This window comes from Lissotriton helveticus, chromosome 8 (assembly GCF_964261635.1).
Source record: "Lissotriton helveticus chromosome 8, aLisHel1.1, whole genome shotgun sequence".
NCBI lineage: Eukaryota > Metazoa > Chordata > Amphibia > Caudata > Salamandridae > Lissotriton > Lissotriton helveticus.
The window spans coordinates 982,752,412-982,778,057 of NC_136069.1; the positions used below are offsets into that span (position 1 = coordinate 982,752,412).

The window sequence follows — 25,646 nt, forward strand, 5'->3', positions numbered from 1 at the left end:
ATTCAGACACTCTGTTCATCACCACCCCCTTTTCTGAATCGTTTTTGGCCACTATAGGTGTGGCAGGGTATACTCAGACATGAGTCCCTTTCTCACTGCTCCATCAGGATTCAAGCAAGCCGGGCCGAAGAGGCTGAAATGCCAGAAACCGGTCCCCGGTAGCTTGTCTCCTTTCTGGTGAAGAATTGGCTTGGTAGTTTGGTCTGCCCTGTTCCCATGATGCACTGGGCCAGGGACAGACTAATTTGCATATAGCCAGGTTCTGAACTGGGATGGGGCAGTGAGATAAATAACGGTGATGGATCAAGCCCTGATCTTTGGACTGGGTAAGAGTGGTCTGCTTAATTCAGACACTCTGTTCATCACCACCCCCTTTTCTGAATCGTTTTTGGCCACTATAGGTGTGGCAGGGTATACTCAGACATGAGTCCCTTTCTCACTGCTCCATCAGGATTCAAGCAAGCCGGGCCGAAGAGGCTGAAAGGCCAGAAACCGGTCCCCGGTAGCTTGTCTCCTTTCTGGTGAAGAATTGGCTTGGTAGTTTGGTCTGCCCTGTTCCCATGATGCACTGGGCCAGGGACAGACTAATTTGCATATAGCCAGGTTCTGAACTGGGATGGGGCAGTGAGATAAATAACGGTGATGGATCAAGCCCTGATCTTTGGACTGGGTAAGAGTGGTCTGCTTAATTCAGACACTCTGTTCATCACCACCCCCTTTTCTGAATCGTTTTTGGCCACTATAGGTGTGGCAGGGTATACTCAGACATGAGTCCCTTTCTCACTGCTCCATCAGGATTCAAGCAAGCCGGGCCGAAGAGGCTGAAATGCCAGAAACCGGTCCCCGGTAGCTTGTCTCCTTTCTGGTGAAGAATTGGCTTGGTAGTTTGGTCTGCCCTGTTCCCATGATGCACTGGGCCAGGGACAGACTAATTTGCATATAGCCAGGTTCTGAACTGGGATGGGGCAGTGAGATAAATAACGGTGATGGATCAAGCCCTGATCTTTGGACTGGGTAAGAGTGGTCTGCTTAATTCAGACACTCTGTTCATCACCACCCCCTTTTCTGAATCGTTTTTGGCCACTATAGGTGTGGCAGGGTATACTCAGACATGAGTCCCTTTCTCACTGCTCCATCAGGATTCAAGCAAGCCGGGCCGAAGAGGCTGAAATGCCAGAAACCGGTCCCCGGTAGCTTGTCTCCTTTCTGGTGAAGAATTGGCTTGGTAGTTTGGTCCGCCCTGTTCCCATGATGCACTGGGCCAGGGACAGACTAATTTGCATATAGCCAGGTTCTGAACTGGGATGGGGCAGTGAGATAAATAACGGTGATGGATCAAGCCCTGATCTTTGGACTGGGTAAGAGTGGTCTGCTTAATTCAGACACTCTGTTCATCACCACCCCCTTTTCTGAATCGCTAAGCCAACATAGCGATAATTATCGCTAGTTGTTGGTAATATGCCCCAAGGTTTTAGAAATGAACTATTGCCGTTCTGCGATTCGGAAGTGCTAACAACAATTTCTTTGGATTCTCTTACTGTTCCACGTGGGGGTTTGAGAGGATGGGAGATCATTTTGCAGCAAGGATGGATAGTTAATGAGATGACTTTTATTTAAAAAAAAAAAAAAAAGGAGTGCATAAAAAAGTGTCCTGTAAAAATAATAATAATAATGATAATAAATACTCACGTTGAACTACAGTCGTTGTGGAGTGACACAGTTGAGAATATAGACATTATTGAAAATATCTTTAAATGTTAAAGGAAGGGCGGCAGATCTGTCGGGCACGGGGCGAAGATGTGAGAAAGGTAAGAGCAGTAACAGGACGCAACCACCTTTCCTTGGGTCATACTGACCTTAAACCTCTTACAGTTGTTCTCAGACTGTGATCACAGGAAGCTTGGCTATTGATGATGTTTTACAGTTAATTATTTTTTCATCACCACTTGTTTCTCATGAAATACGGGTTGCAAAAACTTTGAATTCTTTCTGGTCTGTTTGCTGTATGCAAAATCAAACCTGCCCATTCGATCAAGTCAAGAATTCGAACTCTTATTCCTTGTTAAGTTGCAGATCTTTTTACAGAAGCTGTGCATTTTTCAGAAGCATTTATGAGGCCCCTCCAGTTTGATGGGCGAATCCAGCACATTGTCAGTATAAATGTAGCATGGCTGACAACTCATGTCAAAAAGGCTTTTTGCTGAAGCTCACACATCTGATAAATATCTGAAGTATCCCGTGATAAATAATGAGAGCAGATCTGGGCGGGATGTAGACGCAAAGGAGCATAATCTGCACATGGACACAGCGGCGTGTCTGAATTGAGGGGTATCTGCTGGTTGCATCCATGCCACTTTTTAGGTCTCGCCTAGCATTGCAGGGCATGCACTGCTCGCTTTGCGAGGCATGCAGTATTTACTATAGCGAAAAAGCTTTCTGGAAGCTCTGCCCACTCTCAGCCCGTCTTTTTGATTGGCTAACATCCTAAATACTGCCTTCTGATTGGTTTTAGGCCTGTTAGTCCCGCCTCCTGATGGCCATGTTGTCATTTGTATCCTTCCCTGACTCTTGGCCCCATTACTCCAACACTATTTTCTGTCCTGTGTCCCCCCTCCCGCAGTTCATGATTTGTCGCCCCACCCTCACCCCCCACTCCCATTCATGCCTTTTTAAAGGCCTGTATTCCCATTTGTAATGCAATACGTCTCGTGTAAATGCGAGTCGTATTGCATTGCAAATGCTTGTTTTAAGGTAGAGCGCGGTCATTTACAGGCAGGCACGACAAAGCCGTAGTGTACCGGAAGTGACATCCCTGGGGTGCACTGGAAAAGAACCCTCGGTTGCTCTGGAAGTCTTGTATTATGTGGCGCTTGAGCCAGCACGCTAGCGCTGCTCTGTTAAGTTTCCTGTTCCCACCCCCTCCCGTTGTCAGCGTTCCTTTTGTTTCCGACCCCCCTCCAAATTGTCCGTTGTCTCGCAGCTCGTGGGCCATGGACATGCTTTTGGAGACCTCTGCCATCACTGGTGATGGCCACGGGTTCAGTTGTGCAGGCAATGTCCTTGTGCATCTCATATAAATTAAACCAGCGGTGCCGGATACTGAGATGAACCAACTAACGGCATGTGCCCATAAACACCACCAATGGCCATGGGGTCAGGTGTACATACTAATGCCACGCTCAGGGGACATATACTAAACCTGTGCCTATGCAATTCCTTGTGCATCACTGGTGATGGCCGTGGGTTCAGGTGTGCAGACAATGGCCTGGCGCATCTCATATCCATTAAACTTCCGGTGGCAGGGACTGAGGTGGAGATGCCAGGGTGGAGGTGCCATTGAGGTCCGCATGTTCCGCTATCTCACCAGCTGCCCGTCCTTGGAATTTACCACAGTGACGCGAACACCGGGCTCGGTGGGCTGCTGACAGGCCCCTCGGTGAGGACTTCAATGGGCGCCCTTGAAGCAATCCACTCGCATTCCGGGTGGCACAGCTGGGCCCACGCCGGAGGAGCTGCCAGGGTGAAGGTGCAGTCGAGGTCAGCATTTTCCGCTATCTCACCAGCTTCCCGTCCTGGGAATTTACCACAGTGGCGCGGACACCGGGCTCGGTGGGCTGCTGACAGGCCCCTCGGTGAGAACTTCCATGGGTGCCCCTGAAGCAATCCACTCGTATTCCTGGTGGCACAGCTGGGCCCACGCTGGTGGAGCTGCCATGGTGGAGGTGCAGTCGAGGTCAGCATTTTCTGCTATCTCACCAGCTGCTCGTCCTGGGAATTTACCACAGTGACGCGGACCCCGGGCTTGGTGGGCTGCTGACAGGCCCCTCGGTGAGAACTTCCATGGGTGTCCCTGAAGCAATCCACTCGTAGTCTGGGTGGCACAGCTGGGCCCACGCCACACGAGTTCCACCATCAATCCCTCACTTTTGCCAGCAAAACAAGCCCCCACGCATGCAGGTTTGTGATGTGCAAAAGGTAGGAAAGGGAACGGATACTCACTCGTTCAGAATTGTGCAATTATCTCCAAGGTGTAGTGGGGGTGGTGTTTGTGTATGTTTGTATATCTTTAATAGTCTGGCTGTATATTCATCATATTGTAACATGTTGTATACCTTGGGGCGGGTGCGAAATTAAACCCTCCCGCAGTATTTAATTGCGCGAGTATCTACCCTGTGCGTGAATATGTAAAAGCTGGGTCCATGTTTGTCTGTCAGTATGTGTCTGGGGTCCTGTGTGTGTCTGGGTCCCATGTGTGCCGCCCTCCGAGGGTCAAGTTCCTGTGTGCAGGCTTTCAGCAGTGTTTAGGAAGCCGAGCGGTCTGGGGACCCCAGGCACAGCTCTTTCCCTTCCCTCTTCCTCCAGACATCCCCTCTCACAGCTCTTGCCCTCACTCACCCCAAGCCTTCCTTCCCTGCTAATAACCGGGTCACTCCCCCATCCTTGTTTTACCCTCCACTCTGGCACTCCTGGATCTTGAACCCCCCGTCCCCTACTCCCTCCCGCCTCGTTTCATTACCAATCATTGTGATTATCTACTTTTATTCTTGCTTGGTCCTCCTTTGTGTGCATCATGTTGGAGCTTGCACAACACTTTTACTGCTTTTCTGTTGCTTAAATGATCCAAAGTGACGCAGAAGAAGGAAGGATAATATGGTGCATGGCTAAATACTTATAAGGGCCCAAAGGCAAGACCGATTGCATTGCAAATGCTTGTTATTTTAGATTTTTAAACATACCACCTGGCTACTACAAAAAGGAATCTATAAAGCAGAACTAGCCGACTATTCAAAGCACACTACCAGGGACATCTTATGGATTTTGGGGGCCCAGGGCCAAAGGTATTTTTGGGACCCCTCTTTGGAACAACTTTGAATTTATGATCCATTTTCAGCTTTTTCTTGCCCTTTTTGGACAGGTCACTGACAGTACCGGGACACACTTTTCCAAATTCTAAATGTGTTTGCATCTAATAATCAAGCATATGTATCACAGCAGCAGCTATCTAATATTATTCCAAATAATCTCTTTGACACTCTTCCATTACTCATACGCGAGGCCCTGTTTTGATCTAAAAGAAACGTTTTTTAGGGATGTTATTATTGATTATTATTATTGTTAATTAGCATTTCTAAAGCACATGGCTACCCTGAGTCATCCCAGTGCTAGCGGCAGTTAAGGCTGAGAGGGAGAGTTAGCAGTTATTCTTCTGAAAAAAACATGTTTTCAGTCCTTTCGGAAAAGGGAGGTGGGACGTTTCGTGTCGGTGGTTAAGACGGAGGGAGTTACACAGTCCTGCTACGTTGTATGAAAAAGACCGGCCTTCGCTCCGCTGCCTATTAATTTTAGGAATGCAGGCTAGATTTAAGTTCTCTGAGCGAAGAGATGTCCTGGGAATATATGCTGTTATCAGGGACTGATTAATTCGGGGGCCTGTGCGCCCGTGAGGGCCTTATGAGAAATGCATAATGACTTCATGGAGATCCTTTCCTTTATTGTTAGCCCGTGGAGGGCTTTCAGACTGGGGCTAGCAGACGGCATGCTGCCGCAGCCTGTCAAAAGTCATATGGCGCAGTTTCGGGCAACCTGGAGTTTCCTTAAGGTAGACTTCGGGGCGCCCAGATACAATGAATTACAGTAGTACAGCCGCGAAAGAATCATGGCCTGGACTACTATTTTCTTGGATGCAGGGGACAGTAGGGGAAGAACCTTCCGTAGCTTTTTAAGAGTGCCATGACAGGCCCCCGTCACTGCCACTGCCTGTTGGTCAAGTTTAAGTGAGTCATCCAGCATACCCCGAGGCTCTTGATCTTGGACTTCGGGGCTGGGAAGGGGAGGGGGGGGGACGCCCAGGCAAGGAGGCCATGACAGTGTGGGGGTTAGCTTGGCGGTGTTGCCCACGTACATGATCTCTGTTTTGTCTCCGTTCAATTTAAGACAGGAGTGTTTGATCCAGGAGGCTACTTTTTCTAGGCAGAGCTCTAAGTCTGCCGGGTCAGTGCGTGGATGATTTAGAAATATCACCAGCTGAGTGTCATCCGCGTAGATAACCACCCTGATCCCATACGGCTGGATGACCTCAGCTAGTGGCCTCATATATACGTTAAATAACATTGGGCAAGATCCCTGGGGCACTCCATAGTTCAAAGGGAGAGGACTGGAGATATGATCCCCTGCAAAGACCTGGAAAGTTCTGCCATTGAGGAATGATTGGATCCAGGAGATGGCACTTCCAGCAACCCTAGCTCTCTTTAGCCGATCAATAAGAATATCAAAGTTGACAGTGTCAAAAGCTGCTTTGAGGTCCAGAAGGATGATGGCCACCCCTCCTCCCTGGTCCACTATCCTAGCTTCCTCAACCACAGCCATGAGAGCAGATTTCTTGCCGTGCTGTGGGCGGAAACCTGTCTGAGATTGATGGAGTAGCTCATGGGTTTCTAGAAAGACAGATAAAGTGGAGTTTATATTTTGTTCTAAGATCTCACTAAGTAATGGGAGGAGGTATATAGGACGGTAGTTGCTCAGAGCTTCGGGGTCCAGACTGGGTTTTTTGAGTAGTGCTTTTACCATGGCATTCTTCCAAATCGGTGGTACATGACCGTTGGTAATGGACCTGTTAAGCACCGCCTGGATAACTGGAAGAATCACATCTTTATCCTTAGATAGGATGTGCAGTGTGGCGGGGTCTATGGATGATCCGGATTTTGTTTTGGCGAAAACTTTAGCAAGAGTCTCCATGTCCAGGAGAGGACATTCCTCCAGGGTGGGAATAGCTACTACCCCTGCCCCCTGCCCCCTGCCCCCTGCCCCTGTTGCCCAGTTACCTCCATTGAAGGGCTATCAGGATCACTAGGTAATGGACATACAGGGAGAGAATTGTAAATAGCTTGTATTTTTCCCTGAAAGTAGTTTGCCAGTTTATTGCACTGTTCCTTGGATGTGTTTCTAGAAGTATCATGGATAGCGGGCTTCAGGAGGGATTTGGTCATTCGGAAGATTTCTTTGGGGGTGTTAGATGCTGCCTCAATCTTTTCCTCATAGTAAGATGACTGTGCCCTTTTGATTTCTGCTTGATATCACTTTATAGCTTCCTTATAAGTATTTTTAGTAATTTCATTAAAATCCTTCCTCCAGATCCTCTTTAGTTGTTTGCATTTCTGTTTGAGTAATCTCAGCTGGGGAGAGTACCATGTTGCATGAAACATAATCACCGCCTTTATCTGCAAAATATTTGTAGTGCACTCTCACACATTACCCTCATTAAAAATAAATTAAAGGAAACCCGTAGTTAACAAAATCTGTTTAAGAATAATTTAAGGTCATTGGCACAAGACTCTTTGCTGAACAGAGCTGCCGCTAAGTGGTCCCCTGAAAGGCGGGGCCCCTGGCCAGAGGCCAGGCCTCATGTCTCTGCACACTACTAACATTTGATTTTAGCAAAATATTTGTAAAGTCTAGTAAATGGCCATTTGAAAGGGCGTGCAAGCATATCAATGTAACCTTGGTCCTACCCAAAATATAAAACAAGCCAGAACTAAAAATGCATGTATGTTAATGACTGCCCTTCTCTGGTCTGTGCTGCTTACAGAGAAAAGCCCCCAAATGATCTATTTATCTGAGATACTTTACTAGCATTACAATGGCATGTGTGTCCCCCTGAACGTTCAAGCTAGGCAGCTGGATAAATAAACACAAAGATTACAGCTGCGTGGAGGGCAATACGTTTTTTGTGGAAGCACACAACTTCTGCCCAATCAAAACGTACTTCTGGCTCCCAACATGTGAGTGGAGCCATATCCCCCCTATAGTGATACTCATATAATTGTCTGGTGACAGCTGTGCTGTTAAACCAGATAATAAAAATCTATGCACACTCATACTAGACAATAAAAATGTTAACTTATTTCCATTTTGTGTTCTTGCATAAGCAGGTTTCTGGGTGGGGATTTAGCGTTGATCTATTTCCGTGTTACCTCATCAAGAGGTAGAACTCCTAGGGCCAGATTTATCAATATAGGATGCAGCGCACCACAGCAAGACAACTTGCTGCTCTGCGTAAAAAAAGAGGGCAGAAATGCATGTTTGCTGTGCTGGCACGCTATGTGCAGCCTAACACCAATGCAGTCGGCCGTGCACCATGGTGCAAGAGTACCTGCATTGCAGGCGGGATTTGTTTTTGTTAACCTCTTCCACGCTCATGACGAGCTAAGCTCGTCATGAGTGACGACGCTCGTACGCTCATGACGAGCTGAGCTCGTCATGTAACGCGGTTTTTAAAAAAACGCAGCGCGCAGCGGGAAAACCGCTAGCGCGCATGCGGTTAAGGAAGGGAGACTTTCCTGCACAAAAACAATCCTTAGAGCCTTTTTTTCTTTCTAAGTGTGCTGCACAATGCACGCAGGGCCATGCAAGGTGGATTTGTATGGCTTTGTAAATCTGATTCAAGGATTGCGTTGCACTAGTGTCATAATGTGTGAAGCAAGGAATGCAATTCTTTCATAAATATGGGCCCTAGTCCATTTCAGACATGAATTGTTTGAGGGCACATACTCGGGAGATATTAGGGTTGTAGCACCCGATCTTTTTGTAGGTTAGTCAATAATATTGGTTCCCGATTAGAGATGTCAGTACATTCATAGAACCTGGATTTAGCTATAAGATCATTCCTTCCCTGGGGTGTATCAGGAGAGAGCCTGATAGTAGAGCTATCCGGGTTCTGGTACAAACATTTTATATTGCTTCACAGAAGCGACAAAATCTTGTGCCCAAAGGTAAAAAGCTCCCATTGTACTTTCAGGATTAGTCCATAGCCATTTCCAGAAAAGTAGGGGTCTGTACTGAGCTGATTTTCTGTTTAAATGTGGAAGCAAAATTAGCATAAGTGGCTGTCCTATTTTTTCCATTTTATTAATAAATTGGGTGATTAAAAAAAAATACAAAATATACAGTTCACTACTTATTCTTAGTTGTATTTACAGAAATTAGCATTACAATGCACTCAAATGACATCCGAAAAAGAAGAGTTCCTTTAGCTGGTGAATTTCAATATATCCCCTAAATGCCTTCGGAATAACTTTTTTGTTGAATGTTACTATGCAAATGTTGTTGTCATGTACCTGTAGTTACACCACACCCCCAGTGGGCATTATACCATTTTCAAGGTTATGTACATTTTGATGTCCTACTTTTTATCTTTGACTGAGCTCTATAAATCTGCCTCCCAAAAAGGCCGATGATTGAATATGTGTTTCCCATATTTTAGGTTTGACGCAGACACAACAGAGCTTCACAGCTGGATGACGCGCTCGGAGGCTGTACTGCAGAGTCCCGTGTTTGCAACTTTTCGAAAAGAAGGAAGCATCGCAGACCTCACAGAGAAAGTCAATGTAAGAAATCTTTATCTCTACATCTGATGTACAATTCCAAAGTGTATTTCAGTGCACGAATATGACAGTTTCTGGTAATTGCTGTTGGCAGAAAATCGTTTCACACTGTAAATACTTATTGACCGTGCTACTGGCAAATTAGAAAGCAAAGCAGGCTATATTTCTCCAAGGACAGCCTCCTCCCAGTGATGTCAACCATGGGGACAATTATTGAGCAGCTTGTATTGTATGAAAAAAATTGGAGCCCATCAGATCACATTCCTGCAATGACAATTTGATCAGTGAGGACAGATATAACATTTGCATTGTGGATGATGTGCGTTCCCCCCTATAGAAAGAAAGAGCAACAGTATGGCGCTTAAGGCTTCATGGGATATCCCCGTTGTGAATTGCGAGCATTGGGATTCAGACAAGGTTGGAAAATAAATTGACTACCCGAGTGCCACAGACAATATAATTAGTGTCCCTTAAAAATAGACATTGTTCTGTGGGACGCGACTGTAGTACACTAGGTTTGCTTCCACGACATTATACAATATAATGCTATGTGAGGAAATTAAGACAAAAAGATCATCTGTGACGATGAGCAATTAAAACATGCATTCCCCTCGATCATTGCACACCACCTCTGGTACTTACCTACTGGCATATCACAGGTAACATTGGCCCTTGGGCAGACACGCACAATAGGCCACTCTCTCCCGTTTGGGTAGTAAAAGGCAGCCATTACTGGGCGAGGTCGTCCCATCAGACCCTTGGTCATTGTGTCACTGCCCCTTCTGCATGAATGATACGTATCTCACCCTAAATTAAGAATAGCCATCATATGTGGGCAGGGAACATTCAGCAAGGAATACCTGCTGTATTTCTTCTGTACATTGAAATAACAGAAGTAGCTCTATTTTAACTCAATGCCGCATTTAGCATATGCTTTTCAGGCAAGGGAGGCTTGAATTGCATGTATTGCTGATCCAGGTTGTCTGATGAAATGCAGTAGGCGTGCCATACTACTTGTAGTTTCAAGGTACCAGTAGGGGTTGACTGGATATCTGTGTTTATTTCGTGTGGGAGTGCAGATCTGAAAACAGCAGGACCATATCTTCAGGAAAACTCTTGAGACCCTCATTGCCACAAGCACAGAGCGTAGACGATCATAGAATGTTCAACAAATAATTTGAAAAAAGGGAATACTCATAGAGGTGTGACCGTATTGTCAGTGTCCCTGATGGATTTGGATGCACGTCGTGGAGCAACCCATCATGCTCCACGAGAAAGTTTAATGGATTGAAGCCAAAATAAAACCACAACTGTGTTCAAGCTCTAGATTGATCTACTAATCTGTACAAGCGTACGGTAGTACCACTAATATGTACGAGATCAAGGTAGAGCACAAATCTGTACAAGCTCAAGGTTAACCCATTAGTCTGTACATGTTAAAGGTAAAGCCACTGAGTATACACGCTCATCGTTGAACCACTAGTGAGTACAAGCTCACTGTAGAGCCACCAATGTGTAGAAGTTCAAGGTAGAGCCACTAATGTGTACAAGTTCAAGGTTAAGCCATTAGTCCACACCAGCTTAAGGTAGAACCACTTATGCATACAAGTTCAAAGTTCTCTTGCCTTTCTAGCCTGATAAATGTTGCTTGTAACTGGCAGTACAAACTTCCAAAGGCTTCCAGAGGATACTTTGTTAGACTACATGCTGTGCTTTTATTGTCTCCCATATTTAACACCAGTGATTAGGAAGATGGTTTAAGCATATTTTACCTTGACTGTAATGTAAGAAGTAGCCAACACGTTGAGATGATACACACATCCAAAGTATCAATTGAAGGTGGTGAAATCTCAATAGTCTATGAATCTCATTCTCTGTCGATGTACCACCGAAGTACTGGAATTGTAGAGGTTCAGCCACAAGCAGCCTACCAAATTAGTATGCCAATCAGGTGGCAAGGATTTCTTTGCAGCAAGTGCTTCTGTAGACACATCTGGAGCTCATGATGTTACGGCAGTGTAAATGACTGGGCAGCATTTTGTATTTTTCACAGAATTCCCCAAATATTAGGGATTGACAATTTAAAAAACTATGTCCAAGACATTTCAGGATCTTTCTCCTAACATGTGAGGACATTTCTGTTTTTTCCTGTGAGGACTGTCCTTCTTTATGTTCCTCATACGGCTGGGAGATTTTACCTGGTACATGGTATATTTGTATGTTTTTTTATCTGCCCAAAATAGATAGGGTAGACTTTCCAATTCCAACCACATCAGCTGCTGCATGCCAGCAGATCTGCTTCATGAACACATTAGTCCCTCCCACAGATAAATGACCCTCTAACTCACTAAAGTTATCTTTACTAGACTGTATGTAGCATTCCTCCATGCAGTTCCAAGAGTTAGGAACATGATTTTGTCGAGAACCACTTTGCTACATTTTATCATTTATGCAGCATTAACTGGTTTAATGCAGATTAATATTTCTGAGTGACAAAGATACTCTGATTTGCACATATACTGTACCTATTGTTTACCCCTACTTGTACTACAGCCAAGCTTAATACTCTCAAGCAATGAAGCACCTTTTTCTCAAAGCACCTCTGTAGGCAATAAGATCAAATGTAATAGACTGAGAAAAGGCACATTCAGAAGCATGTTACTAGGTGATGCCAGAGACCTACAGAACACAAAGACATCTTTATAAACTCTTAACGTATAATTCTACTGGACCCTCACACACGGTCTTGCTCCTTTGTGATCCCATCTCAGCCACATCAGCAAAAATGTGTTTTAGCACGATCCAGCTCTGACTAGACCATGGAGACTCTTTCAAGATTTGGTGAATATAACATATTCCCAGTCCCTTTAATAGGTGGGGCACTTTTTCTTAAATCTTATAAAAAAATGTAGCAGCAAATTTAGAAAAGTAACTTGTAATGTCTGTAGGAAGTTGGCTCTTTATATTATATATAAAAATGAGATATATTGTGTAAAGAGCCCAGTGGTTCCATTATGAGTGGACACGGGGCTTACTATGGAAATCCCAAGGTGCTCTGTTAAGGGGTAGTGTGGTAGAGCAGCCTTAGGCTTAACACAGAGGAGTGCAAGACATATGAAAATACACAAAATGGTCAATAAATGAGGCACACAATTCAAGAAGGAGTTCCACACCAATTTATAAAAGTAGCAAGTATCTTTATGTATGTTTCAGCATCAGAAGAAAATCATTCAGGTAAGTACGTTTGTAAAGAGAAATATTTTCAGTTCAAAAAGTCGACACAGTGCAGTTTCTGAGTTCTGCAATGTTAACCTTTGGGAGGAAAACCATATGTGTTTTACTACTTCTTGTCAGAGACTCATGGTACCCTTCTCCAAAAGCTGAATTGAGTGGTGGGCAATGTCCAAGGCAGCACCAGCAGGACACCACTAGCAGCACTAGGGTGGCTGGATACAGAAGTGCCAAACAGCTTTGGGTGCCCACTGCTATCCTATGGAGAACTGTCATGGTAGAAGGAGGCTGCCGGAGGGGACTTTGAGATGAGTCCAGTGAAACTAACAAGTGGCTTCGATCCTTGCGATGTTATGTGGGGTACGTGGGGACACCTTCGGTCTTCTCCTCCTCTTGATAGGGCATCCAGTTGCAGAGGGTCTTTGGGGTATCTGGTTTCTCTGTCTGTCAAGACTCGTGGTTGAGGGGGTCTGCCAAGAGAAGCTGCAGGCGACATCGGGGAGTTCACAAGGAGTCACGCCACAGTGGACTGTGTACCTTGGGGGTTTGGGGACCACGCTGGCACCTTTGGCTCACTTCGATATTAGCTGTGGGCTCGGTGCAGTGGTGCTTGCCTGCATCGGGGTTTGACAGAGCTGGAGACCTCCTGGTCCTTCTAGTGCTGTATGCAGGATGTAGGAGCAGTTCTGCTGTTCCTCAGGAGGCATTGATTTTTAGGCGAAGACTGGCAGGTCTCCCAGGTTTTGGGGACAGCTGCAGGAAAAGTTGACTTTTGGTGCAATAGGTGAAGTCAGCAGGCAGGCCGGCATGGTTGGCGACAAGTCAGTTGCTGGATCTTCTGTTCTTGCTGTGCAACCCTTCTCATCCATATTCTTTCTTCAGGTCATCAGGAGCTACTCTTCTGGTGTCAGGGGCTCACATAAAATACTTAATTTAGGGGTTTAAAAGAAGTTCAGGGTAGTGGCCAATGGAAGTGAGCACAACTCTGTCCCAAAATTCCTAAGTATGCCACCACAAAGAAGGCTTCTTCGAAAAATCATGTCCATCTCAGTTTAGCCCACCTTAGAGGTGGTACTGGGCTAAGGGTGGCACACCTACCAGATAACCTAATTTTCCTGTCAGCACAAAGGGGCTCTGGATAAAGGGGTTGGCTTTCTCTCCTGTAAGGGGAGCCAGATGCACATTTCAAAGGTGGCAGCTCTTTCAAGCTTGCCAGCCAAGGAAGGCTAATCAACAGATGATCCTGTGGGAGGGAGTGTGACACCCTCTTTCCAGACAGGCTTTTGTTCTGGGTCTCCTGAGAGCAAAGGCTCTCGCCCTAGGAGGTCAGAACAGTGTATTGGATGGCAAGCTGGCAGAAACCAACCAGAGGCTTATGGGTTTCCAGGGACAATTCTAAGGTGCCCTCAAGGTGCATGTGTTGGTAAATTCATCACTGGGATAAGGGGGGGGGTATCAATATTAGATGTTTGATACCAAACATCTGTATCATCAGTGAAGCCATCATGTAGCTGGGGAATTTGGTTTCACTGTTGTCCAGCATATGTTTTAAAATGGCTTCTCTGGTCACGTGTACTATCACTAATAGGACTGACCAGCACTGGGGCATATCCGCTCTTGCAGGTATGCCCTCGCATGTAACATTCATCACCCTGCCTTAGGGCTGTCAGGCCTGCTGTATGGGTGACTTACACATATTACATGCAGTGTTAGGAGACATGGCACACAGGGATGTGTGACATGTATTTTCACTTTTGTCTGCATCAAGTCACACAGCCTGCAATAGCAGCCCTGCATGAGCCTGTGAGGGTCCCTTAGGGTGGTACAATTTAGGCTGCTGCCCTTAGGGACCATCTTTAGTACCTCAGGCCCTAGGTAACAGGGGTGCCATTTACTCAGGACTTACAGAGGGTTCTAAAGGTTTTGTCAATTGTAGGACGCAATTGTAACATGTTGTGAAAGAGCTCTGGCACTGGGGACCTGGTTACCAGGAACCCAGTGCACTTCCAGTCGAAATTACATCAGTTACCAGGCATTTCAAAAAGGGCTACTTTCATACAATGTCGAATTCCATACAAATACCAAATTATATAAACTGATGATAATTCAACAAATTAACAACCCAACACGTTATCTTCTACCCACTTCATATTGTTCACATACTTTGTCCACGTGGAAGCAAAAATTATGTAATAAATTGCACATTCATGCAGTTATCAGTTGTAAGCCACTTCCATTCGAATCTTACATATCTCCCACACTAAACTAAATGCAATTTGTTTGATAAAGTGTGTCCATTCCTTTCAGAAATGCAAAGCTGCAGCTTCATACTACCTTCTGAGGCCAAGAACTCAACCTCTATCACTGAATGTACAAACCAACTGTTTTCAGTTCACTGCACTGTTTCCAGGTCAAAATATAAATGGATTTTAAGCCACGAACTCTTTAAAATGTTTTTGGGAAGATGGCATTGTCTCAAATCAAATAACTAATGCAAATTAGCCAGTACAAACATATTCTTTGCCGTGTTATTTCTGATCAAAAACCGATGCAGCCTGCGCCATCCCAAAATATGCTTTTCCGGTTTCTGTAACAAGAAGTTTATTGGTCTCGTTGTATAGCGCCTGTGAATTATCAAAAACTGTGACACTTTAATATTTCGTATATAACATGAATTTATAGGCGCCAAGTTTATTACCCACATTACTTTGACAGGCATACAGCTAGGCCCTCAGTTTTTTATGAATGTATTCAATAACCATATATGTCCGGAAAGTACTTTATCAAATCGAGTCCTGCGGCAATATGTGTCTGGTGCCCCATGTAAAACAGTACTGTAGTGATGGCATAAAGCTTGAGCTTCTCAAGCGACTATGGGCACAACTTACAGCATGACAACTATTCATTATCCTGCTATCCAAAGTCCCTTAATGTGCCACAAACAACAATGGTTAAATGATGACCCCCGAAAATGGAGCTCTATCTGCACCAATCATGTACTATGATCCTTTATTACCATATTGGCCTTAGACACCTTCCACGCAGCTGGAAAAGACCTGGTAAATTGGCAGAAAGCTTACTGGCCGTGTGTTCATTTGGCAGGAATAGATCTGTAGCCTCAGTTTTCCACAATTTTAGTCACTACCCGGAAATGCCTGCACAGTCCTTTTCTAAACTCCATGCTGAACTAATATTTACCAGCACCATTGCATAATGATTACTATAGTGTAGGTGTAAATTCAAATCGTACTAGGTAGTTATGAGGCACAATCTATAACTTGACTACTTATATATACCATGTTATCCAAACGGTCTACTGAGAGCAAAAAAAGAATGGAGGGATGTTGAAACACAAGCAGGGTGCTTTTTTTCACATCACACCAACATTACTGTTAGATTTGGGGGCCTCTAGTTGGCACAGGTAGGTACTTGTGACACATAGGGACCCTCTCCTCTAGTCAGGACAAGGGGATTGCACTCCTATAATAACCCCTGCTCACCCTCTAGGCTGCGTGGCGCGAGCAGTCAAGGCTTACTTCAGAGGCGTTGTAAGTTCAGCAGTTGTGACCACATACAGTAGCCCAGTGACAATGCTACAAATGGACCCCACACAGGTTTTATATAAAAAATAAGTAGACTTTATACAGAATTACCACAAGACCATAAACGACAAAAATACACACTATGATTACTTTAAGATGGTAGATTTAAGCTTAGTTCAGTTTAGTTCTTAGATGCGCCACTCTGCGTCAATGTACCTTAGGTTGCGTTGCGCTTCCACGACAAGCAATGTTGCAGCGATGGGAAATGCGGCAAAGTTCAGATACAAAGAAATAAAGATGTGAAGATCTTCCAGATGTGGCACACTTCTTGGGGATGCGAGAAGTCCTCGGTTCGATGCGTGGACTGCAGCGACAACACCCTTATGATGCGATGGCAACAGCTCCAGCGGCGACGCTTTTCTCCCCGATGCGTGAAGCTTCTGCTCAATGCGACAACTACAGCGGCTACATCCAAGATGCGACGCAGCAGCTCAGACGGTGACGTGCTTCTTGGGGATGCGAGGTGCTCTTGATCGATGCGGTGCAATGCGACAGTTCCAGCAGCGATACCCTCCTTCTTTGGAGTTGCGACGGCAGGCACAGCGACGGCGACACGCTCCGACCTCGTTGCGAGATTCTTCTCCTGATGCGGTGCAGTGCGACAGCTCCAGCGGTGACACCCTCCTTCGGACTTGCGACGGCAGCAGCAGCGACGATGACACGTTTCCGATTCGTTGCAGCACACTTCTCTTCGATGAGGTGCAGTGCGACAGTTCCAGCGGTGACACCCTCCTTTCTCCGGAGTTGCGACGGCAGGGACAGCGACGGTGACACGCTTCTTCTCGTTGAGTCGTGCTTCCAGCTCCTTGCGACACGCAGTTCCTCAGAAGGCCCAAAACAGCAGCAGGCACTTCCAAAGAACTCTGGGGTGCTGGGGGGTGAAGTCCGTTGTCCCTGAGACTTCAGCAGGAGGCAAGCCCTTTTCCAAGCCCTTGGAGATCCTTCACAAGTTGAAAGCAAAGTACACAAAGTTCCTTTCTCCTTCCTTTGGCAGTAAGGAAAGCACTGCAGGCCAATCCCCCAAGCAGCACTTCAGCTTGGGAATAGGCTCTCCTCAGTTTCTTCAGGTTCCTCTCCTCAGTAAAGGTTTCTTCTTGTAGACCAAAGTGATCTAATTTCATGGGATCAGGGTCCCAATATTTATACCCAGAAATCCTTTGTTCTCTGAGGGGAGAGGGGCCTTTGCCCAGTCCAAACCAGTTCTGAAGCACTCTGTTTACCAGACTTCTCCTTTCCTTTCACAGTGCAGGGCATGCACATCACGCCCCACAGGAGGTGGAGCCAGCATTGTGGAAGGCAAGTACAGTCCTGGAGCACATTGTTTACAGGACTCCTTCTCTTCTTTCAGTGGGCAGGGCAGAGACATCAGCCACTCCCCAGGGGGTGGAGCCAGCATTGTGGAAGGCAGACACAGCCCTATTCAAGTTCAGGTGCACTCCTCACTCCCATCTAGATGCAGATCTCTTGGTTGGAACAAAAAAGTTGCACTTTACGCAGACGACATTATGATTTTCACAACGAACTATGATGAGGCATACCCGGAAATAATTGACCAGGCTGTGGAATTTGGTAAAGTCTCTGGGTATGAGATTAATGCCCAAAAGACAGAGTCTATGTCTTGGAATAGTAATTCAATTGGCAACAATGGGACATCCAAAACCCAATTTCGGTATCTGGGGATCAATATAGTTAAAGACATTAATTTGATAGCTTCACTTAACTTCAATAAAATAGCCGCAGAGTGCCGGAAACATATGAGAGACTGGTCACATCTTCCTCTCACTGTTTTGGGAAAGGTTAACCTAGTGAAGATGAGTATCTTACCTAAAGTTTCTTTTCTGTTTAACTCTATTCCACTTTTTTTTGATTCAAAATTGATTGCAAAGCTACAGAGCGCGATTACCAGCTTTATTTGGAATAGTAAGAGCCCAAGAATTTCGTGGAAAAAAATCAGGCGACGGAGGGAGAAGGGAGGGTTAGCTGGCCCAGATCTCCAAATTTATGCATGGGCGTTTCAGCTTACGCACACCCGTATGCTACTTAAAACCCCTACATTAACAGGGCTGGGCCTTCTTTTTTCAACGTTACTTGAATGTGAAGGAGTAGACCAATCAGCTTTTTTGTTTAAGTTTGGTGACCCCAAATTTTTCAAAAAAATAAAACTGAAAGTTCTACAAGGGATTGCATATACTTGGTATAAAGTGAGGCATGCGACAAATGTTGGATACTACTCTGGGAGGGCTCCTATATGGGGTCTACCCATCCCCCCCTCATGGACAACAGATGCCCTTACTAACCCACTAATAGAGGCGGGCATAAATAAATGGGATGACCTGTTTATGGATGGGACATTACTTCCATGGGACTATCTAATAAACAGAGTAGGCACAAGATTTTCGAGATTTAAGTATATTCAGATCTCTAGCTGGTTACAGTCATACAAAGAGCAGCCAGCACGGGTTAGAAAGTTGCCTATAGGTGGCAACAGCGACTTGGTAACTTGCCTCTTGGACAGCCCAGCTGTTAAAAAAGAAATTTCATGTTGGTATAACAAAATAATCGATGAAATAGATGCCAACTTTCATCTACCGACGTCATTATGGGCTGAACTTATGCCAGGTGTAGATGTTGAAGAACTTTGGTTAGCTTCTTGCTCAATGCTCTGGGATTTAGTTAAACCTGCATGGCTTCGTAGAAACCATCTATTTACTATACACAGGGCATACTATTCCCCTCAGAGGTTGACTAAGTTTTCTTTAACTGGCCCAGTCTCATGTCCAAGATGTGGGTTAATCGCAGCATCAGACACCCATATGTTTTATGAATGCCCAAACCTATCCGGTTATTGGGAAGCCATTGGTAATAAGCTTTCTCAACTTCTGGGTGAACATATCTCCATAGACCTTGCTTTAGTTATATTTGGTCTCAGGAGTAAAATCCGCAATGCCGCAACTAATCTAATATTCTACTCCATTCTAGCGGCCCGTAGGGAGATATGTAGGCATTGGAAAGACGCTCAATCACCTACAGAGCATGAATGGCGAGCCTCACTTCTTCAAATTTCCAAACTCGATCTTGCCAGAGCAGGTAACCCCAATAGGAGAGCCTTTTGGGCTTTGCTAGGATAGCAGTGATAAACTTGGGGTTTTTTTTTTTTTTTTTTTTCCCCCCCAAGTCCTATGATTAACACGTAAATTGCTTATCCTTGCTGCCATGACTGACAGTCCTGGAACTATGGGGGTCTCGATAACTTGGACACTATCTCCTGAGGCACATCCCTAAGCAAAAATTATGTTTGGCTGCAGTGATTTGTGCTGTGGGGAATTGGTCTTCTTCCCTCCCGAATGTACTTTCTCCTACCAGCTATAAGCTGAGACAGCACTGCACGCGACCACTCTTTCTTTGCTCTGTGGCGGTTCTTTGGTTTTGATAGATTGGAGCTATGCACGTAAATGAGGACAAAAAAAAAAAAAAAAGACAAAAAAAAAAAAAAAAAAAAAAAAAAAAAAAATAGATGCAGATCTCTCTCTTCACCACTGGGTGACTCAGCCTGTCTCCTGGAATTCCCCAGCCCTGTCACTCTCAAAACCAGACATAGGGATACACAACCTAGCAGAGGCAGGTTTGAATGGTTAGACAAGCAAATACCTACTTTCTAAAAGTGGTATTTGCAAACACAGAATATTAAAATAAACTTGACCAAAAGATGTATTTTATTATTCTGAGTTCAAGCATAATAAACTCGAATTTCTACCATGTTGTCTGAGACAGTTAGGATTATAAAATGTAATAACAGCCCATTATGACCTATGAAGAACAGGTAGCCTTGCAATAGTGAAAAACTAAAATAGCTGTAATTCACAATTTGGACATGCCACACACATCAGGGTTTGTCCTACCTTATACTAACAATGCACCCTGCCCTTGGGCCTACCATAGGGGTGACTGATATGAAGAAAAGGGAAGGTTTAGGGACTGGGAAGTGGGTGCACTTGTCCAGTCAGCATGACAGTACCAGACTGCACGCAGGCTCTGCCATGGCAGACCTTAGACACATTTTACAAGGCTGCTTCTGTGGGTGGCACAACCAGTGCTGCAAGCCCACCAGCAGCATTTGGATTACATGCCCTGGCACACTCAGTGCACTAGACTAGGGTCTGACAAGTAAACGAAAATAGCCAAACATGGAACCACTGATTAATACATCAATTTACAATAGGGAGCACTTGCACTGTGGCACTGGATAGCAGTGGCACAGTGCCCAAAGCATCTAACACCAGCAAAAACACATGAAGAAACTGCAAAAATGGAAGGGAGACCCACGTCAATGCTGCCAGGTCTAACAACATTTAATAAAAAAGAGTTTTTTTTAAAAAGGGGTATGCATACCTTCAGTTCTCGCATATGTTCTATGAAAGCCTTGTCCTTGAACTGAGCTATATCTAGAAGTGGTTACCATCTCTCAACTTCGGAGAAGTGTGGCTCAATGGTTAGAGCAGCAGACCCTGATGTAGACGTCTGGCTAGGGACCAGGGTTCAATTCCCGCCTCGGCGGGTCTTGGGCTCACTTTCCTCTGACCTGATAATTCTCGCCTCGGTGCCTATTCTAATCATGGGTCCCACTCTGCAACTCTGGGCAATAGCTTGCTTAATCTCCACAACGGCCCCAACAGCGCTGGAATGCCTGGCTTCACCTTGGGGGTGCCCAGGAGTGGACATTTCACAGGGAAAGGCCAGGAAGGGTTCCACAGCTGTATGCGTTACAGCGCAAGGACACCCCAGTTGGGGTATTAGTGCGCTTTACAAGTACAAATTACATTTACATTTACAATTGCACTATGAAAATGTAATATCAAATGTTCCTTAGGCAACTTTTAAGCAATCTTAAGAGAGCTAATAGATTATGCAGGTAGCTCTAAGAGCAAGCCCCCCTCTGTTCACTTTTTACTAGGCTAAAACCCTTTTTGGCATCTAAATGAGAAGAGTAGATGTTCCTCTGCCACATAATCTGTTGTCTGTCTGTGAGAAGAAGAGGAGTTGAGCCTAAATTGGTGATGGGAAATAAACCCAGATTTGTCAGGATTCACCATATGCAGTGGGTATCTGTCCGCTGCACCAAGAAGTGTGATTTGGTGTTAAGACCACTTACTTCATGAACATAAGAAATGTATTTAAATAGCTCAGAGACAAACCCAACTTTTTCCACAGCTGTTCCTCCTTTCAAGTCTGCTATGGCTTGCTGTAGCTCTTCCACAGTAGTAAGAGCCCAGAGGTGGATGTGATCTGACTTGGCAAGGGAGACTGCTTGTGCCAAGATCAGATATTGCCTTAATTCAAAGAGGGCAGCCTTGCTCTCTTGATGTTTTGTGTTCCTATCTTATACAATTATGGCTTGCCCTCTTTCTCTTCCCTCTTGAGGAGAACTGGTTATTGGATCGACTACTTCTGTAATCGAAATGCAGGATGGTATAGTATGCGATGACCTCGTTCTCCTGTGTCAAAAAGCTTCCAGTTGTATTATAATAAACAGTTGCTGTATAAAATGTGAGGCATTTAAACAGAGTTACTTTATTTAATGTTATCTTTGGCTGGGCCCTTTGATTTAGGTAGGAGTCTATAAGCAGGTCTCATGCCTAACAATCTCTGCACAATTTTAAATCGGCTGGTGATGGATGAAAGCTTGCATCTGTCCACTTAAGTGTTGAAACCGTCTCAAACTACAGCGGCGTCTATTGTCCCCATATATTTTCTATGAAAGAATCAGATCTATGTGCCTGTATCTAACAGCTGTAGCCAGAATTGTACATACACCAGCTGTAGCAAAACAACCCTAAAACCAATTAAAACAATTATCAAGCGATGCTGTACAACAACACATTTCCAGCCATGCTCTTAAAACCTTATAAAAGTGCTCAAATTCATATGCTCATGCGAAAAGCCATAAAGAAAATACATTTGTATTACTCACAATTCGTAACAGTACCCCATTGCCTTTTGACTGTGAGTGGAAATAGTTATGTAAAGTGCGTGAGTGCTATAACAATTAAGGAAAGAGACAACATCGTGGGGCTGTAACTGACCACGGCTCGGCAACTGCAAAATACGTTCAAGGGTGGGAACTAAAAGGCAGGATTTTACATTTGCTCCTTGTGTGTTACACAGAAACAGCTTTATGAGGGAAGTATTTACATTCAGACATTGGATGTTATACAGACACAACTAAAATGTTAAGATCACATTCTTTTCATATGCGAAGACAAGCTCAAAATGCAATTCTTTGTGGAAAAGTGCATTCTAACCCAAATGTTCTACCTCAAGGGGCACAAGCCTACCTAATTTCTTCGGATTACTCCCCCCCCACCCCTCACCCGCCGCTCCCCTTCAAGCACTGGAGTGGATTGTAACTGTTTTCTTTTCTAACCCTCCAAGGGCCCCATCAATAAATTAGTCACATCTACAGAGCATCTGTACACCTTGTCCCATAGTGCACACAAAGGGCGCCTTCCTAATTGTCTGTACTGCTAGTCTTAGAAAGCGTGGCTTCAATAAGTTGATCTTTAAATCAGAGAGATAATGGCACACATACAATATGGGCCAATGATTCACTCTTGTAGGACTATCCTCAACACCATTTGTAGGACTTCTCTCGTTGAGAACTCCAATTTGCTCGTGTGTCGCCCAGAGCTGAGAGTTGGAATCTCAGTCTCATGAACTCTCTTCATGTGTCAATTTTCGAGTTTATTGTCACATTGTTCAGAGCGTTAAATGAGTTATAGGTAGATAACAGAAGTTACCCTGTTTCAGCTCAGATAGCTCCTTTGAGTTCTCCATAAATGACACTGTTAATGAATATTCTTTTCCTGATTTCTTAAAGGAGCAAACCCCAGTGTAATGTCCCAGAAATCATGAAGACTTCTATAATTCGAGTGAAATTTTGAATGCCATTAATTAGATGACTTTTCTGGTTAATGCAAAGCTAATTACAGAGCATGTTCTTAAACATGCCTGGTGATGCATTTTTCAAAGTCCGAAAATTGATCTGATGGCGATGGTCAAAATATACTCTAGATCCGTATGCACTTTGTTGCCCTATACAAAGGAGCGGTATAGAATTGCCAACTAGAACTTCGTTCTAACCAGTTTCAATATGAAATTTCCAGCTTCAAATACATTTGGCAAAGTTGATAATGCAGATAACAGGCTGTATTTAGCTTAATCTTATAATGAGTTCTCTGGCACATGTCTCAGCCTTGCCAACCCCCCATATATTGAAAAGCCTTATCTTCTTCAATGCGTTCGCTGAGTGACCAATTGAGCTGATTTTTAGATGTACCAAAAGATATCATTTTTGTCTTCGATAGATTGAGTTTCAGATCATTGTCAGTGATACATCTGTGGCGGCAGGCCAGAGAGAGCAAAAGACCGATAGGGGTGTAGTTAAACAGTATTGTCTCATCTACATATTGCAGAGTGTGTACATGCTCGGAATCCAAATTAGGGAAGAAGGGCCTTATTTTATCCAATGCTGGGATGAAGTGTGCTCTATAAAGATTAAATTGACCTCCTGACGTTGTTTCAAATTTGGCATTTAGGAGAATCCTCCAATTCACTTTCTTAGTCTGAGGGAAATAGTTGCATTCTTTTCTATTTATTTTCTCGAAGGAGCCAATTTGTTGGAATAGAGAAAGGGATACCAGAGCGTAGTCTAATAGATTGGAAATAGTTGTACTTGATGGATTTGCAGCTTGGCGGTTATCCAGACCCTCTTGTGGAGTTTATATACTGAGTCCTTTAGTGTCTCCAGCTGCTGTCTTCAAGACAGTAGTTAACCATTGAGATTTCTCTGATAGCTTTAACGGTAAACCAAGGATCAATTGGCCAAATTGTACATCCAAAGGGCCACAAGCCCTCTGATGAGCATGAGGAACAAGGGCAGAATTTGCACTTTCAGAATTTTAGAGGTGATCCTAGAAGTGATCTTTGCATTGGGCCAGAAATCCAATTTTCTGCTTGAGGTTTTTTTTTGAGTCAGTTCATGAAGCTAGAGTGTTTGCAAGGTTGGAGACTTTTCAAGGACTTTAGGCTACATTAACCCTTTAAACCCCTTGTTCATGAGACGCGAAAAAGAACACATTCTTTACCATAACTATGTGTGTATGGGGCAGATGAGAGGTGAAGTAAATTTCTAGTCAGTGAATGGACCACCTACTCTACTTAGTACCAATTTCAGGGAGCAGTGAAACCCTTTCATGTTTGGTCAACTTGGAAAGGGAATTATCAATATCCCCGGTTGAGCAGATGATCATAGATAACTGTTAGAAATGGGGTTCTTTATTTGGCAAAGGTAGGTACCTTTGTCCAAATAAGGACCCTTGCTTCTAGTAAGGATAAGGATGATACAGTCCTAAAATAACCAATGCTCAGCCCCTTGGTAGCTTGGCATGAGCAGACAGACTTATCTCAGAGGTGGTGTGTAAAGCATTTGTGAACACAGACAGTAATACAGTGAAAACACTACAAATGGACACCACACCAGTTTAGAAAATAAGTAAACTTTATCGAAATAAAAAGACAAAAATCCACAATACAGTATAAAAAATATCCTTACAAATAGGGTATTCACTCAAATCAAGCTTCAAGCAACAAATAACTCCACCGGGAGTCATAAGAACGTTGTGACAGATAAAAATACCAAAGTACCATGCCAACTGTGAGGTGTGCGGTGTCTGGCCCAGAGTCAAGCAGACCCACAAAGAGCAGTACCTTGGAAATGATGAAGGCAAAGATTGTGTACGGCGTCAGGGAGGTGATGCTTCATTGACGCCTGTGGCGTTAGATCCTTACGACCCAAGGGGAAGTGATGCCTCTGTTCCTTACTGCAGCTCAGGGGAGGTGAGGCGTTGATTCCCTACTGTGTCGCGGAGTGATATCATGGATGGAGGCAAGGTGGCGGTTACTTACGCCGTGCAATGTCGATGGATTCGGGAGTCACCCATGTCGAGGATCGACTCCACGTTGATGAAGCACCACAGCAGTGAAGTCAGGGATGCGGTGCGAGTAAGGACGGGCGTCGTGCTCTTCACGAGCGATGCCCATGGCTTCGGTGCAGGTTACGGTGTCGCTCGCTGGCGTCAGTGTTGTAATTTCCTTTTGTGGCAGCTGAAACAGCAGTTCCAGATGCATAGAGACAGAAGGGATGAATTATTTGTGTCCCTGAGACTTCAGAACAGGAGGCAAGCTCAGTCTCAAGCCCTTTGAGATCTTTTCTTCAAGCAGGTGACAAAGCAAACAGCAAAGTCATTTTTCTCCTTTCCATGGCAGCAATCAGTCACTGCAGGCCAGCCCCAGACAACAAACAGCACAGGGGCAGTATTCCTCCTCAGCTTAACCGGCTCTTCTTCTTGGCAACGGTTCCTCTTGGTTTCCCAGAAGT

At 44.7% G+C, this 25,646-nt stretch overlaps 1 protein-coding gene across 7 annotated transcripts in view; it reads left to right on the plus strand.

Moving 5' to 3' along the window:
- The window catches only part of DMD (dystrophin), a 6,826,337-nt gene that overhangs the window by 1,702,620 nt on the left and 5,098,071 nt on the right, over positions 1 to 25,646 (plus strand). For all 7 annotated transcript variants that reach the window (XM_078657819.1, XM_078657824.1, XM_078657821.1 and 4 more), the window contains exon 18: positions 9,260 to 9,383. In XM_078657819.1, the coding sequence (XP_078513945.1) occupies positions 9,260 to 9,383 (124 nt within the window). The remainder of the gene's footprint in view (positions 1 to 9,259; positions 9,384 to 25,646) is intronic.